Source organism: Convolutriloba macropyga, chromosome 5 (assembly GCF_964194025.1).
Source record: "Convolutriloba macropyga chromosome 5, txConMacr16.3, whole genome shotgun sequence".
NCBI classification, from domain to species: Eukaryota; Metazoa; Xenacoelomorpha; order Acoela; family Convolutidae; genus Convolutriloba; species Convolutriloba macropyga.
The window spans coordinates 23,762,390-23,778,236 of NC_134472.1; the positions used below are offsets into that span (position 1 = coordinate 23,762,390).

The 15,847-nt window shown below is 35.0% G+C and overlaps 1 protein-coding gene across 1 annotated transcript in view; it reads left to right on the forward strand.

The window, feature by feature from the left end:
- LOC142340317 (uncharacterized) overlaps positions 1-15,847 on the forward strand; it is a 94,470-nt gene that overhangs the window by 41,709 nt on the left and 36,914 nt on the right. Inside the window, exons 4-13 of the mRNA XM_075390891.1 lie at positions 1,656-1,853; positions 2,369-2,443; positions 5,969-6,137; positions 6,788-6,962; positions 9,229-9,478; positions 10,462-10,571; positions 11,142-11,374; positions 12,313-12,464; positions 12,529-12,539; positions 15,735-15,845. Of these exons, the coding sequence (XP_075247006.1) occupies positions 1,656-1,853; positions 2,369-2,443; positions 5,969-6,137; positions 6,788-6,962; positions 9,229-9,478; positions 10,462-10,571; positions 11,142-11,374; positions 12,313-12,464; positions 12,529-12,539; positions 15,735-15,845 (1,484 nt within the window). The remainder of the gene's footprint in view (positions 1-1,655; positions 1,854-2,368; positions 2,444-5,968; positions 6,138-6,787; positions 6,963-9,228; positions 9,479-10,461; positions 10,572-11,141; positions 11,375-12,312; positions 12,465-12,528; positions 12,540-15,734; positions 15,846-15,847) is intronic.

Here is a 15,847-nt window from a genome sequence, read left to right on the forward strand (position 1 = left end):
AACAGAGAATTCGAATATATTCAATAAAATTTTGTCTTTCATGACCCTGCATGAACTGATTGCAGTTTGTGTATCCTAATAAGTGATGGTAGAACGTGGTAAGCGATATCATAGGTAAATGATATATACATTTAATTATATCATTATAAGAGTGTTAATAAGAAATATTAGTTAGGTGATCTTATTACGCCGGGGAGATAGGAAGATATCCAATATTTCAATACCGCTAAATAATCACGACCATTAACATATACATAAACCATAAGCGGAATTACAAGTAGCTCAATCTTGTTAACGAAAGAACAAAATCTTGTTTGAGACTTTACAGCTCCTGCAAATTTACAGATGAAATATTTCGAGTACGTGAAATAGTTGCTGATCTGCATTTTAGCATAATTTTTTGGTGAGTGCACCGAATTTTGTCTCCTTGTGAGAATCAATTAGTAGTTGGTTATTACGGGTGCGAGGCTGGGGTATTACTATACGGTTGCTGGATTATATTTATTAGCTTAGATTGATTGCCCGTATTTTATCTATAACAAAAAAACTGGTTCCCTTCCCATTATAGACCCCCCAAGTTTTGTGGGACCAAAATCTTTAGTCATGTCAGTTACTGAGAAATTATTACTCTATGCAGCGGCCATATATTTGGTTAATAATAGTCTTTTTCATGGGACATTGCGTCTAAATGATTTTACGTTTTCGAACCATTTTTAATTCACGCATGATTATTTCGAGAGTTGTTCGTGATCTAAATCGATCTCTTTATCTCATTTATTAGCTGCTCAATTTAACTTTGTGCAGCAATTTAAAACAAAATGTCAATTCAAAGTCAATTGAGTTTCATTGCTCTATTTTAAGTGTGTGTTTAAACATAAATCATAGAGGGTTTTAAATCGCTGACCCTAGGGTGATTGCACTTGAATTAGAATTTCAAGATTTATTTCAAACTTTTTGAGGAAACTTGCATACACAATAATTACGTCAAAATTTGGGCATAAATTGAATACTCAAGTAAAATTGACAAAACTCATTTTTTGACAAAACTCAAATTGATTAACTCATTTTTCTTATGGCTGCTAGTAGAAGAATTCAAGCTACCTAGACACTCTTGTTTCATTGAAATGCAAATATCGCTCTTACAATTGGCAAAAACTGCAATTTTTTTTGGGGGGGGGGGTGCTAAAATAACGGCTATATATGGCTGGGGGCGCTAGCAGAAAAAGATCCATTCCCAATTTGTCGAGAGATTTTTTTTTTGTCATTCGGTTATGTTTTACAATTCAAAGTATAAATAAAATATCCGAGTTTTCCGAATGACAAGCTTACGGCTCCTTAAAATATGTTTTCTGTGTTATTTTACCGAAGCTCAGCTGTAGTTTTAAGAGAGTTAATATCGATGAAATATTTTCTGGTTGATCAATCAGAGTTTCCCAAAGTAGTGATAAAGTGGACCAGGTTTTGAGCTGATCTCAAATTAGAGCGCGAATGCAATAAAGCAATCAGACGTTTTGTAGCCTCATTTGAGGTCCATCCTGTGTAGGTCCATCCATTTGACTTTGAGTTTCAACTTTATAAAAAATGTTTAATTAATTTAAAAACATTTATTTTCGTCAGAATTTACTTTATAACAGCTAGCTATTTTATTTTTTCAGGACACCCACCCGATGTTTCTGCGTCTAGTGGCTCCTTTATCTGTTCAATCACAGCCAATGATTGAGTTCCTGAGAAAGTATGGCTTGTTCTCTTTTGCGGTGCTGACTACCTATGACGTCGTAAATGACGGATTCATCAACTCCATCCAGAGACAGACTGTATACTCCCCTATGGAGAGGGACACTTGGAAGTTACAGGTATCAAATGTTTGATGTCCCGGTAGATGTCATATCTCGGGGGTTATGACATCAATTTAAAGATAATATTACTGTTATGATACTTTAAATTCGTACTTGAAATAGTGATTGTGTAAAATTAGGAAGAATCAAAGTCTGAAATGATTCAATGGAGGTTATTATCTTACAAGTGTCCATGTTCAGTTATCCTTCTTTCATTTGTACGACAATTTTTTAATTGATAAGTGCTTATTGGATCGAAATTTAATTCAACAGTTACTTATTATTTTTTTTAATTTATCAAATTGTAGCATTAGAAAATGACAATATACAAGAGCGATGGTGATTTTTAAGGAGTGCACCGGAAAACAATGCTTTAATCAAATAATGAATAGAAACGAATTTTGTAATCTGAATTCCAACCAGCGTTGAGAACTCCAACATTTGTTAATTTTAAATTTATGATTAGAGGTGTTTGTCCAAAGAGCTGTTTTTCAGAACCACAAAAAGTTAGTTTTACTCCTGTTGTGTTCCAGGTTGCCCGTGTGGATGCGAATGACAACACTAACATCTCTCTCACCCTCAAAGAGCTCAGGAACAATGGATTCAAGGTCGGTCAGGCTTTCGAAGTTTTGCACATGTCTTATCCCTAGTCGAGCGTACACGCCTATCTTGTAAGATCTTGTAAGATAGGCGTTTTCTCTTGTAAGATTCTTGCAAGATAGTCTTTTGTTAATCGCCGAGGACCTGAGAAACATGGTTTTGAATTAAATAGCTAACTTCTGTCGGAAAATTATCTCAAGTCTATTAAAAAAAACGGACTTGAGATTTTTCCAGTATGTTCTGGGTGTGTTCCCCTTCTCCTTTCTCATTCGGGCGGGGACATTGCTTAAAAAATTAGGGAGAAAATCGGTTCTATAATCATGTATGTGTGAATAATTTCCACGTCCCCACATTTGGGTATACAAACAGTCATTGGAAACAACAAAAGAGCGCGACCACCGCGGACAATGCAACAACACTTTCAACGAATAGTGTCCTACTTTTAAATCTGTATAAATACAGTCCGCTGGCGTCGCGAGACTTCTAAACTTGCAAGATATTGAGTCCGCGTGGAAGACATTGTAATATCTCTCAAAATAACAAATAAATGTAGAAAAGAACTTATTTTTTCTATATATGTGCACGAAATGTGAAACAATCTGAAATCTCTGTAGTACTGCAAACAGCGTCAGAACAATGTTTTTGAACACGACCAATTTGAAATCTCGCAGCCCAGACATCATCGAAAAATCGAAGCTGCCCTCCAAGTGGAAATTCAAGATCGCGTGAATAGCTGCGATAGCGGGGTACTATTAGCATTGTGTTGGTTTTTTACAATTGAACTTGAACTGTATTGGAGAGCTGTCTTTTTACAGATCTGTTGACACATTTTCATGATTTCGAATTCCATTTTCATTAGTGATTTTTGGCACGCGCAGCAGGAAATGGAGCAAAAAATCGAGTGGTTCTGATGTGTAAAATTATTTAACTTGAGTTTTAACTTAAATTGAGTAGACAGTGTTTGAAAAAAATGTTTTCTTCATAGTCGTTTTTTGTTCACTTGCTGCATTTTGACTTTGATTTTTCTACTGTTTTTCGATCGTGATTCTTTCAATTGGTTTAGCAAATGGAATCCTAGTCATTTCTATTACTAGAGTTTTATTTAGTCAATAGAAATTCTTTGAATTGTAATTCAGAACTGTTCCCTGTCATTTTTTTTTATTTCTCAAGATTTTTGTTACGACTCAATTTTTGGGATTGAACGCTCAATTTTTGTTGCTCACCTTAATTGAAGGAGATAATGTCAATTGAATGAAGGTAAGCTAGATCTAAGCAACTATCGCAGCTATTTTGTGGCAATCTCTCAGATGTTAAGAATCTTCCACAATTCGCATCCGTTGACTGCTAAGGGTTATACTGTTTGCGTACATAATCGTAGAATACAGATATCCAATATGCTAAAAATGTGAATGATTGCTCTCCACCGAAGTTCGAAACAATTATTTTAAACGTGTTAGTCATTTTTAAAGCAAAAGTTTTAATCTTTGTGATTTTGTTCTAGAAAATTCTGTGATTTCTCAAGTGAATTTTTCACGCTTAACTTCTTTATTTTCGAGAGACCTTAATTGCTCTCATTGCTTGTTGCTATTAGGAGAGCGATTGTGAGCGGTTGAGGAGTTGTAGCTGTTGTAGGTAATGTTTGTAGCTAAAACTGTTGTAGCTAATTGTTAAGATGTTAGACTGCTATCCTGCTGGTTGCGATTTCGAACCCCTATGATTTCGGGGTTTTTGCACCCATAAAAAATTTCGCATATTTTCCGTTTGTGCCCCCCTCCCAGAACGTTACCCCCCCCCCTCTCTCTGTTACAGAGCACGTGCCATTACATAGTAAATCATTATGTAAAAATATGGCACGTTCATCTGGGAGGGGGGTGCAAATATTATGCGCCCACTAAACGGGGGGTCACAAACGGAAAAAATCAAAAATTTCTAATCTATACCCATAAATTAAATTGCTTCTCGCCTTTCGTTCGAGAGCAATTTATCCGACGTTAGTCGTTTTTTGTTTAATAGCCGCCGTCAGCCTCTCAACGGCTATTATTTATGCGCTCTTCTTTTTTACAATTCAAAGAATTTGAATTGTATTGGGGCGCTGTCTTTTTTTTTAAGATCTGTTCACACATTTTCATGATTTTTGATGTCAAATTGGAGTAGTGATTTTGGTCACGCCGAAACAGGAAATGGAGCGAAAAAGCGAGTGGTTTTGCGGTGTGAATTTTTTTCGCTCTAATTTTAAAGTAGAATGAGAAAACGGTGTTTGAACAAAAATTCGGTTTCTCGGTGGTGGTTTTTTTGTTCACATGCGGCAATTTCACTCTCATTTTTACTGTTTTTTCGATTTTTTGGATCGGATTTTTTTCTAAATGGTTTTCCCAATCCATTCACAGCTCATTTTAGGCCTATTTTTTTTGTTTGAATTAAATTTTCATTACTCGCTAGTGGTTTTTTGTTCACATGCGGCATTTTGACATTGATTTTTTTGTTTTTTTTTCTTATTTTTTGATCTGATTTTTTTTAAAATGGTTTTCTCAATTCACTCATAGTCCATTCTAGGTCTAGTCTTTTGTCTAGTCAATGAAAATTCTTTGAATTGTACGTCAGGACTTGTCCTGCTATGTTTTTTTTATTTCGCTTTACCTTTTGATCACGTTTTTCATTTTCAATAAGTCACGACTTTCACGTTTGACTTCTGACTTACCTCACTCACTGTTTCAACTGAATGGTTTTTAAATCCATTCACTCAATGCATTACGCAAGATAGTGAATACAGTCAAGGTCAAAAGAGCAAAATCAAAAGTGACGGGATAAACCGATAAAGCCCGGTCATTAAATCATTAAGAATTAGGTTATCAAAGTTCATTAGAGTGTTTGCTAGCTGACATTGGTATTAAGCTTATTAGTTTTCAATTTAGAAGCTGAACTAAGAATAGTTTTAGAGTCCGACTGAAACTGCACGCCGAATTAGAACACTTTTTAATCCTTAAAAAAAGTTCGGTCAATTTATCTCCTTTTTTCCTTTTTCTGTTTCAATCCCGATGTGCATCGAGCGCGTAAACGGTGGCTATTTTCCGGCAATCTGACGGCTATGTTTTAGTTTTCTGTTTCTAAATTTTGTTGTGAAACAGAGCTTAAAGCGGGACAAATGTTATTTGCCTTAACTGGTTCTCAATGATGATCTCGTTACTTTTTTTTTTAAAAAAAAAAATCAGTTGAAAACATTTGTTTGGTCAGGCGTTTAGATTGATTCGACAGCTTTGTATATAGTTTTCTGCTTTGTATATAGTTTTATATAGCCCTGCATTATTATTAATATTAGTATTAAAGTATTTAAAAGTATTTCCAGATTTATTCTGTTTCGGATCCCCCAGTGCCTTTTTTGACCCCTTGTTAAAATTGTGCTGTTATGTTGTATGTTGCCATTTAAAAAATAGCACGTGCGCTTGAGGGTCTTAAACATTTTATGCCCACAGAGCTGTTGAGTCAGAAACAGAATAGATAGTTATCACCACTTTAAACATGCGTTCTGTTCACAGGTGTTCATAGTGCACACCGATTCGTCTGAGATGTCTACAGTGTTCGACAGGGCAGAGGAGTTGGGCATTCTATCCTATGGGTATGCTTGGATCCTCACTGATGAGTTGCAGAGATACGTGAGCGAAGAGCAGAAGAGAATGGATCCGTTGCCAGATGGTGTGCTAGCAGGTTAGACGTCCAATCCTCATATCTATATTCCAGTTTTGAGATTTTTTGTGCAACCTTATTTGATCTGGGAGTAACTAAAGCTCTGTTTGAAAATGAATTTACTATGTTTAAACACAATTGTGAGTTGATTCATATAATGGCAATATTTTTGATCAGAATTATTTGGCTCAGCAGAGGAGGACGATTACTGGCTTTTTACCCGTTCAATCTCCACTCGGCCACAAAAATGTTGCCCCTTTATCATATACATTATTAATTAAAAATTTCAATTTGAAAAACTTGGGACTGTTCCTCTAATTAAAAATTCTATCAATTTTGGTTTGTATATTACAAATAAATGACAAATATTTTTAAGAGGTTTGTGTTTATTAGTCTAACGTAAACCTGGTATTATTTCTATGAGAGAAATTTCAGTTCGTATTTTGGTTTGTATGTTACAAATAAGTGACAAATATTTTTAAGAGGTTTGTGTTTATTAGTCTAACGTAAACCTGGTATTATTTCTATGAGAGAAATTTCAGTTCGTATGACAAAAATTAACGATTATTAATATTATTATTTATCTGACAAAATTAACGATTTTTTAGAGGTGTTTGTTTAATGTATGTAAACATATATTTAAAAAACTCATCAACTGTTCACACGTGTAGTGCGATTTGTGGAGACGGAGACGGAAGCGGAGAAGTTCCAGAAAGCGGTGAAGTTGATCCAGCAGGCTCTGAATGAAATGTCACCAGAGAGGAGACAACACCTGTTGAGAGAAAGTGTATTAGACAACTGTGAACCCAATGTCAACATCAAAACATCCAGTCAAGAGTTCTATCAGTGAGCTCGCATTTTGATATTTTCATCAGTTTATGAATTTAAACTAATAGATTTTTAATAGTCTCAAAGCTATAGCTCAGGCTATTATTGGCCTTATGTTTTTTACAACCCAAAGTATTTGGATTTTATTAGTGTGCTGTCTTTTTTAAGTATCTGTTTTACACTTATATACCTTTGAAGTGGAGTCAGAAGCTGGTATTTGAACAAATTTAGGTATTTGAAGGCGAATTTTTTCACGTGCGACAGTTTGAATACTGTTTTCAGTGTTTCTTCTCTTTTTTGCTATTAATATGATTTATATGTTTTCTAATGGCGCCGATTTAAAATTGATTGAACTCATTGATGAGCAGCTAATGCTTTTAACTTTGGCACTATTTGTTGACATAAAATGTTATTGAAAATTCGATGTTTTTTAATATCATCTCTGTTGTCTTATCACCTAGTATCAGAAATGACAGTATCACAGGTTGCTAATGAGGCGTAAATGAACCTAATTAGGTGTTTGAGTTTATGGCTAGTGGTTTTTAATGGCTTCAGTTTACAGCAATTGTTTTTATTACTACAACACCTGCTTTTTGAATTTAAAAGTTAATTTTTTGACTTAAGTGTTTTTGTTGCTGTCTCTTCGCTTGGCCTCAAGAAGAACAATAAATTCCTATTGACTTTCTACTGCGGTGTAATTTTAGACCCAGCGAAATAATTTTTTACTTATGATTTATGATATGTTTTCGCGAAAGTTTTTATGATATGTTTTTGGGTTTAAGTTTTGGGTTGTAGTTATTAGGTTCTCTTAGTTGGCGCCACTGGTTTTCAAAGTTAGCTTTTTGCCAATATTCTTTGGTTCTTCTCTGTTTTGCTTTGTCTCTCATTGATACCCACAGGGTTGTTGTAATACGTACTCTCTCTAAGGACACATGGTGTTGATATTATCAGTAGTTTTTGTTATTTCTAGGGATTCTTATAGCAGTGAATCTCGGAAAAAAGAATGATCTAATTGCTTTGGTTTTTTGGTTCATTTTTGCGTATATGGAGTCAGGGCTTTGTTGACTCTCTTAGATTGATGTTGCTGCAAAATACTCACCGTAAGGCTCAGAGTTAAGTCGATTCTTTGGATTGTTATTCAGGACTTGTCCTGCTATGTTTTTATTTCTCCGTCAAGATTTTTGTTACGATCACATGACGTCACAATCACTTCTAGTTTGTTTTTTGTTAGTTTTTTCATGCAAGTTCAACTGCATTGCATGCTCGACGATTTTTTTCGCTCTTATTGGAGAGATTTTTTTGTTCATTCTCGTAATTAAGTTTTCGGTCACATGTGACTGACCTCACTCTCAAAAATGATTTTATTTTGATTCAAACAGATAAAGTCAAGTGAGCGTGTGTTACTGAAATTGGAATTTATCTGACAACAGCTATTAGAAGAAGCAGTAAGTTATACAGTTTTCTAATAAAAATCTAACATCTCAGCATTTAATGAAATGAATTTTCTTTTTGGTCTGTTCTTTTACTATATTATTGAGACTGCAGATCTACGAAGATAGTGCGGCTATTTTCTGGCAATCTGCCAGCTAATTTATTCAACTCGTGTTACAATTACATAAGTTTCATAACTCTTCGATGAAATAAATTGTTGGCGCCCGATGAATCTTACGAAAATCTGAAACAGCAGCGGTCTGCTTTGGTTGGGATTAGACTAATTTTTCTGCCACTCTTTTTGCTGCTGTTGCTATCTATATTAAGCGCCGCCGAACTTTTTACTCTATTCAAAAACTTATTGAAGTAATATTTGCAACAATTTTAAGGGTAAACAGAATTGCATAAAAATTTTACCTTATGGCTCTTAATGCCCTATCGAAATTATTCGACAACTCGGCTTTGCCTTGGAGTTTGATCATTTCTCTATGGCGATGAAAAGCGGTTGGTAAGATTTATTATCACTATCGTGAAGTGACTTAAATCCGCGTCGATACACTGTTAGTGAATACCGATTGGTAGTGGTTTCAATCAACCCTGTTGCGATGATAGCAGGTTCAGTTTTCAGCAGAGCCCCTGACTACTTCGAGTGCTAACGCGTGCCACACTTTTCCTGTTACGGTTTGTATAGAGACAGTGACAAAAAAGATAGACACAACTTTTACGCACATCGAAAAGACCATACAAACAATACACTCCAAATTGGACCGTATCTTAAGAATGGCAATTTTGAGTATATCAAGTGTTTTCCAAAATAAAAAAAAATGCTTAAAAGAATTTTCTCAAACTTTAGGAGATTAAAAAACGCCACAACAGCCGACAACAAACGTGTCTTCACACCAGCTGGTGACCTGGCGACCTTTACTTTCGAAGTGCAGAACTTACAGACGAGGCAGGAACCAACAATGAGACGAGAGTGGGTGAAGATTGCCGAGTTCATCAATGGGCGGCTGACCAATTTCCACTCAGTTCTGTGGCCGGGCAACTCTTTCCAGACACCCAGAGAAGGAACCGATATGGGGAGTGTCCGGGTCACTGCAAAGGTTGGTCCAACTTGATTTTTAAAAACAATCAATGGCATCAAATATCATCAATCAGGTATTGCATGCTTTCGAGTGATGTATACCTACTTGTTTTCTTTGGAAAGGGAGGAAAGAGATTGAAATATAATAATTTGAACATCAAAATGTTGAATTTTACAACAAAAGTTTCTTAGATATCTTAGAAGATTATTCAATCAATGTAAGGTTCATTTTTCATTATATTATTGAAAGACTACGTTTACAGCAATTGAAATAATATTCTGTAACATCAGAACCTCAAAAACTTTGATTCCGTTTTGACCATAAAAACAAGTTACATCTTGCCGTTTTTAAAAACAATGTGGACAAATAGCGAGATCAAAGAGTTCTTCCATTAAAACTTGTCTTTATATAAAATCAGAATTTAGAGCGTCGATGTATTGAATTCTTTTCCAATTCCTTTTGGCAGAGTGGTTCAATTAACAAATGGTTGACCTCTTGTGTTTCCATCTCTTAACTTGGATTCAAGATGTTCATCGCAAAAATCAATCTTGTGAAAACCATTTAATGAATTGAGAATTGATTTGATTAGTTCATTAATGTGCAACTTTTAAACAGTTAAAAAGCAACGCCTTAAAATTATGCCATTGCAATGGTCGTCTTTTTGCGGAAATAAATAATGTTGACAATATTTTTCTGTAGAAGATGAATTGATTCAACATATTCATAAATCGCCTTCCTCTGTGATATATACTTAATTACATTAAATCAGCAATACACTTAGACGTCTTCAAAGATCACGCCACAGAATTCCATTCAAATATAAAACATTTTGATTAAAAAGTCAGATGAAATAGAGCTGAATGTTAAAAAAGGGCGTTTAAATTGCCTAATTGATGCTCAATTTTATGTTTTGGCGTTTTCCTAACTCTCGCTTACTGCGTACATTGGGTCAGTTTAGGAATAGACTATAAATTGAGTGATGTGGTCTGTAATTTTTTAAGGTGACTGCTCCTTTTGTTGAGTATCTGAAGAGTGAAGACAAAGAATGGGAGTGTTACTCTGCTTCTAGATGTCTCAAGCCAAACTCACACGACAAATGGACTCTCATAAGGTATTTATGTTTAAAACTAGGCTTGTAACACGCACGTGCAAGTTTTAAAATGCACAACCAGAAGTTAAAGTGTCAGAAATTCTGATGTACATAGCCTGAAGTTGACTTCCATTAACCTTTGGCATTTTGAAACTTTTAAGTTGCGCGCTTTTAGCAAGGTTACGTGGCTCTGCAGAAGTCACCTCGAAATTCTGGTTGAACATCTCGAACTATTGCGCTGTTCCCGGGAAATGCCAGAAGTTCTCTACGACTTCAAGCAGAGTCTCGTAGCCTATACTTTTGTTTTGATGTTTTGAAAGCGATGTAATTCAGATTTGTTTGGTCGGAAAGGGATGACTCATGTATAGCTTTTAGTATTATTCTTATGCATAACTTGTAAGTAATTTTTAAAGGTAAAATTACCTTAATTTTATTGTGTAACCTACACTTAATCCACAAAATTCTTACAAATCTCTGCATTTGTCAACTTCGTATATTTTTCAATTTTTTTTGCTCTTGTGCACTTGGTTAAAGATTTTGATGTACATTTTCTTTGCAACAAAAGTGAAATTCAAACTAAGCTGTTTTCAGACTCTTCGATGAATCGTCCAAGTACACGTCATCAATGTACGACCAGCTGCTGCCCAACAAAGCTGCCTTTAAGAAGCTCAACTTTAGTGACCCCAATGTGAAGATACCCAAGTACCAACTGACCAGGGACATGCTACAGTGCTGCAGTGGACTTATGGTTGACTTTTTAAACCAGTTGAAACAAGACCTCGACTTCCATTACCATCTATACATTGTGGACAAGAACAAACCAGGTAATGCTTCAATCAAATTAGGGCCTGATAGTTTCTCTATCAATGGGCTTTATTCTGCCTCAAAAATATTATTGCGTCATCAGCGTGTTTTTATCAACATAAGAGTTGGCTTTCTTGTAACAATTGTGCCAGAAGTCTGCATTGCTGATCTTCCATAACAGTAGATTCAAGCGTCGATATTTCTGAAGATTTTATAGATTTGAGCCTACGCTTTTTTATAGCTGCGAAGCTGTAAGCTGAGCGAAGCTATATTGCGGTGCTCTTGGTTTTTTTTTGTTTCGTCGTCTGACGCTTTATTTTCGTTTTACATTTGTTCTAGAACATTCTGTCTCGTCACTGCTTAAATGGCTTTTTCGCGCTTGATTTCACGCTTTCTGCGTGACCAAAATTGTGGTTATTCAGAAACAGAATCTGTTCCTAAAACAAAGTTGATTGTTAGAAAAAAGATTGTATGGTCGGACAGCCGAGTGGTTAAGGCAACTGGCTGTTAATCCGGAGATCGTCGGTTCGAGACGCGACAGGGAAACTTTTTTTGCACCCAAAAACAACCTCCTTTGAAATAAACTTGTAAGTTTTATAGGCGGCGGCGATAACTATTATCAACTCACTTCTGTATCTTTTTCCATCTGTATTCTACGGCACGCAAGTCTATTTCGCAGCTATTCCGGCAATCTGCCGGCTATGTTAATGATAATAGGAACTGTTTCTTTCTCCGTGGACAAAGTTTTTGCTTTCAATAGCATATATGAACAAGGCATGCGTGTTGCTGCACTAATATTAGATTGCACAGTATTTTAAAAGGTTGGACTGTCCAATACAATTTATTTATATCAATAAAACGGTGTACAAATAACAATTATGGAGGGTTATGTTCTACCAGGGTAACAGTTTCTACTAATCCTTTGAAATTGTTTCCAATGATTTAATGACGTTTTCAGGAAGCAAGATCAATGGCAGCTGGGATGGAATGGTGAGAGATCTGATCAACGGAGCAGCTGATTTGGGAATCGGCGCTTTTTCCATCACTAAGGAGAGGTCAGAGGTCATCGACTTCACTTCTCCTTTCTTCCACTCTGGGTTCAGCATCATGGTCAGTATTTTTAACTTCTAAATTCTGAATATAAAAGCAGGAGAATATATGAGTAAACTGACAGTTAGCACGGTTGTTGTAAAAAAAGACGAAGAGCCAAGTTGTGAGATACCACATCACTATGATGTTAAAGTTAAATGACATTGTAGGATTTATTTATTTAACTTAGTTTGTAAGTAATTAACTTTGCGTCTGTACCGGTTATAATCATGAATTCACTTGTTTCAATTGAAAAAAAAGTTGAATTTTTTATTAATAGCCGCGAAGTGATAGCGGCTATTATTGGGGACATCGTGGTTTTTTTACAATCCAAGAATTGGATTGTATTGGTGCTCTGTCTTTTTTTTTGTAAGATGTTTTCACTTCTTTTCATGACTTCGAGCTTTCAAAACGGGATAAACAGGTAAAGCTCAGCGGGCATCAAGTTTCATTAGAGACCCTTAGCCGCGTTTACTTGTCCTTCAAGTGCTTAGAGTGTTGAAGCTACTGGGAAGGCCGTAATGCGAGATTATAAGGTCATTTTTACGAGTTTTTGAGCCCAAAATGCTGCAAATTTTCGCATTTTTTCGTCATTTTTCCAATTTTTTTGTTGAACCAGTCTGAAATTGAGCGTTGTGAAGCTTCATAATGGTGTTTAGCGTGAGGTAATTACGTTTTATGGCCATTTTAAGAGCTAGATGTTTTGGTACTCCAAACGTAAATGCAAAAATTATACAAATTCTTAACAAATTTTTCAAGGTTTTTGACAATTTTTGTCATTTTTTGAGGTTTTTCAGCCCCTGGTGTCAAGAAGCCTCCTCTTGGTTTTAATAATAGGTTATTGCATAATTTCTAGGTAGTGGAGTGGTTTTCAACATTTTAACATCACAAAAATTTTAGCAGTTTTTTGATAGAATTTTTTTCAAGTTTTTGAAAATTCTCGTCAATTTCTCTAACCTCAATAGCCAAAGCATCTCCTCTAGGTTTTGATAATAGTTTACTGCATAGTTTTATTTGTAATGGGGAATGTGTTTCAAGATTTTAGTATTTCGAATTTAACAATTTTTTAAAGGAAAAATTTCAATTTTAGTAATTTTTCTCACTGGCCAGGGAACCTCCTATCTATAAGGTTTTAAGTATGTTGTTGCTGCATAGTTTGTAGTGGCCCTTAAATGGTTGTCAATTTTTTAATATCACAAATTTTGCAGGTTTTTAAAATAAAACTTTGAAAATTTTTGAGTTTTTTCCTGCACTAGGGCCCAAGAACCTCCTCCAGAGTTTGAAAATAAGTTACTGCATATTTGATTGATGTAATGGAATGTTTATCAATACATTAATAACACGAATTTCAGCAATATCTTGATAAAATTATTTTTTTTTCAATTTTCTGAAAATTATTACCATGTTACAGTGAAGCTATTCAAGGCTTGCAATAGGGATAATGTGTTTCAAGATTTTAGTATTTCGAATTTAACAATTTTTTAAAGGAAAAATTTCAATTTTAGTAATTTTTCTCACTGGCCAGGGAACCTCCTATCTATAAGGTTTTAAGTATGTTGTTGCTGCATAGTTTGTAGTGGCCCTAAAATGGTTGTCAATTTTTTAATATCACAAATTTTGCAGGTTTTTAAAATAAAATATTGAAAATTTTTGAGTTTTTTCCTGCACTAGGGCCCAAGAACCTCCTCCAGAGTTTGAAAATAAGTTACTGCATAGTTGATTGATGTAATGGAATGGTTATCAATACATTAATAACACGAATTTCAGCAATATCTTGATAAATTTTTTTTTTTCAATTTTCTGAAAATTATTACCATGTTACAGTGAAGCTATTCAAGGCTTGCAATAGGGATAATGGATAGAATCCGGAGACAATGAAAGGGTTCTGAAGATTATAATATCACGTTTTTAGCGAGATTTTTTAAAGTTTATTTTTTAAATGTTTAGAATTCTTTGTCATTTTCTAAGTTTAACGACCTTAACTGTCCCACGAAGCTTTTCTAAGTTTTGCAGATGTGTTACATGACAGAATTACAGAGATAAAAAAATTGGTTTTTAACTTTTTTTCAGCGATATTTGGAAACTTTAAATTTTGCTTTTCTCAGTTTTTTTTGAAGCATTTTGTCATATCTCTCGAGTTTATCTACCTTTAGCTGCAAAATAATCTCTTTCAAAGCTTGTGCCTGAACTAATGATAATTTTGAATTGTGTCATTTATGGGCTTCAGGTTAAAAGCTTCAAGAGTTTTAGCAATGATTATTTTTTTGTTTAGTTTGTTTGATTCTTTTGGGTTCTCAGCTTTTGAGATTTTGTCTTTATGGTTGGGATTGATCAATTGATCTGCTGGTCAAGTACATTAGGTCTGTTTTTCATTCAATTCTTTGGATTGTATTTCAGGACTTGTCCTGCTATGTTTTTTTAATTCGTCGTCTCTATCGGTGATTCTTACGACCTGACTTCTTGGAATTGACTTCTTGGAATTTACTTCAGTGACTTCTATTGCTTTGCAGTTAAAACTTATGTACGTGACGTTGTTTCTGCTTTTAGGTCAATTGCGTGACTTACGTCACTCAAAAAAATGACTTCTGAACTTTACTTATGGAACTTTAATTTTTTATGAAGATTTACTAGTTAATAGTGTGCATCTAAGTAGTGCCAATCTTTTATGCCCTAATTCGTGATTATTAGTCTTGAATTTTTGATTTCGAATATCAATTTTGAAATAGCTATTTAAGGGCTTTTTCCTTATAGAACGTATGTGTCAAAAAATTAACAGTCCGAAGCTAACCCAAAAAGTCTTGTGGTCTATTAAAGGACTGGTGGTCGATCTGTCTATCTTATTTCTTTAGGTGTTTCAGTTAATGGAAGGCCACGAGCGTCTATCGCGGCTATTTTCCGGCAATCTGCCGGCTATGTTATAGTATATACAATGTAAAGCGACTGTACAATGACGGATTTACTGTCAAATTGGATGATTTACTGTGATTTCAATCAATGTCTAACAATTATCAATACTAGTGTGCTACACCAAAATTGGTCTTAAGCTCTAGAACTTGGATGCCTTTTTCACCTTATGTTCCTTCTTGCTTCTCAATGACTTAAACTTACTTTCTTCTTCCTAGCATGTCCTCATCTTTCTTCATCTTCTTTCTCAATGACTATACTTATTTTCTTCTTCGTAACATAGAAAAATAGAGCTTTGAAGTACCTGACTTCTGCTTCATCTGATTCAATTTACTCAGTAGCAGTTTACAATGTTCACAAACAAACTTTGTACAGGTTGCCCGTAAGAAAACCAGATCCGAAAGCGGACGCCTTCCTGGCCCCTCTCAGCTGGGAAGTATGGATACTTGTGGTAGTATGTGTTCACGTGGTCGCTCTCTGCATCACAGTGTTCGAATGGC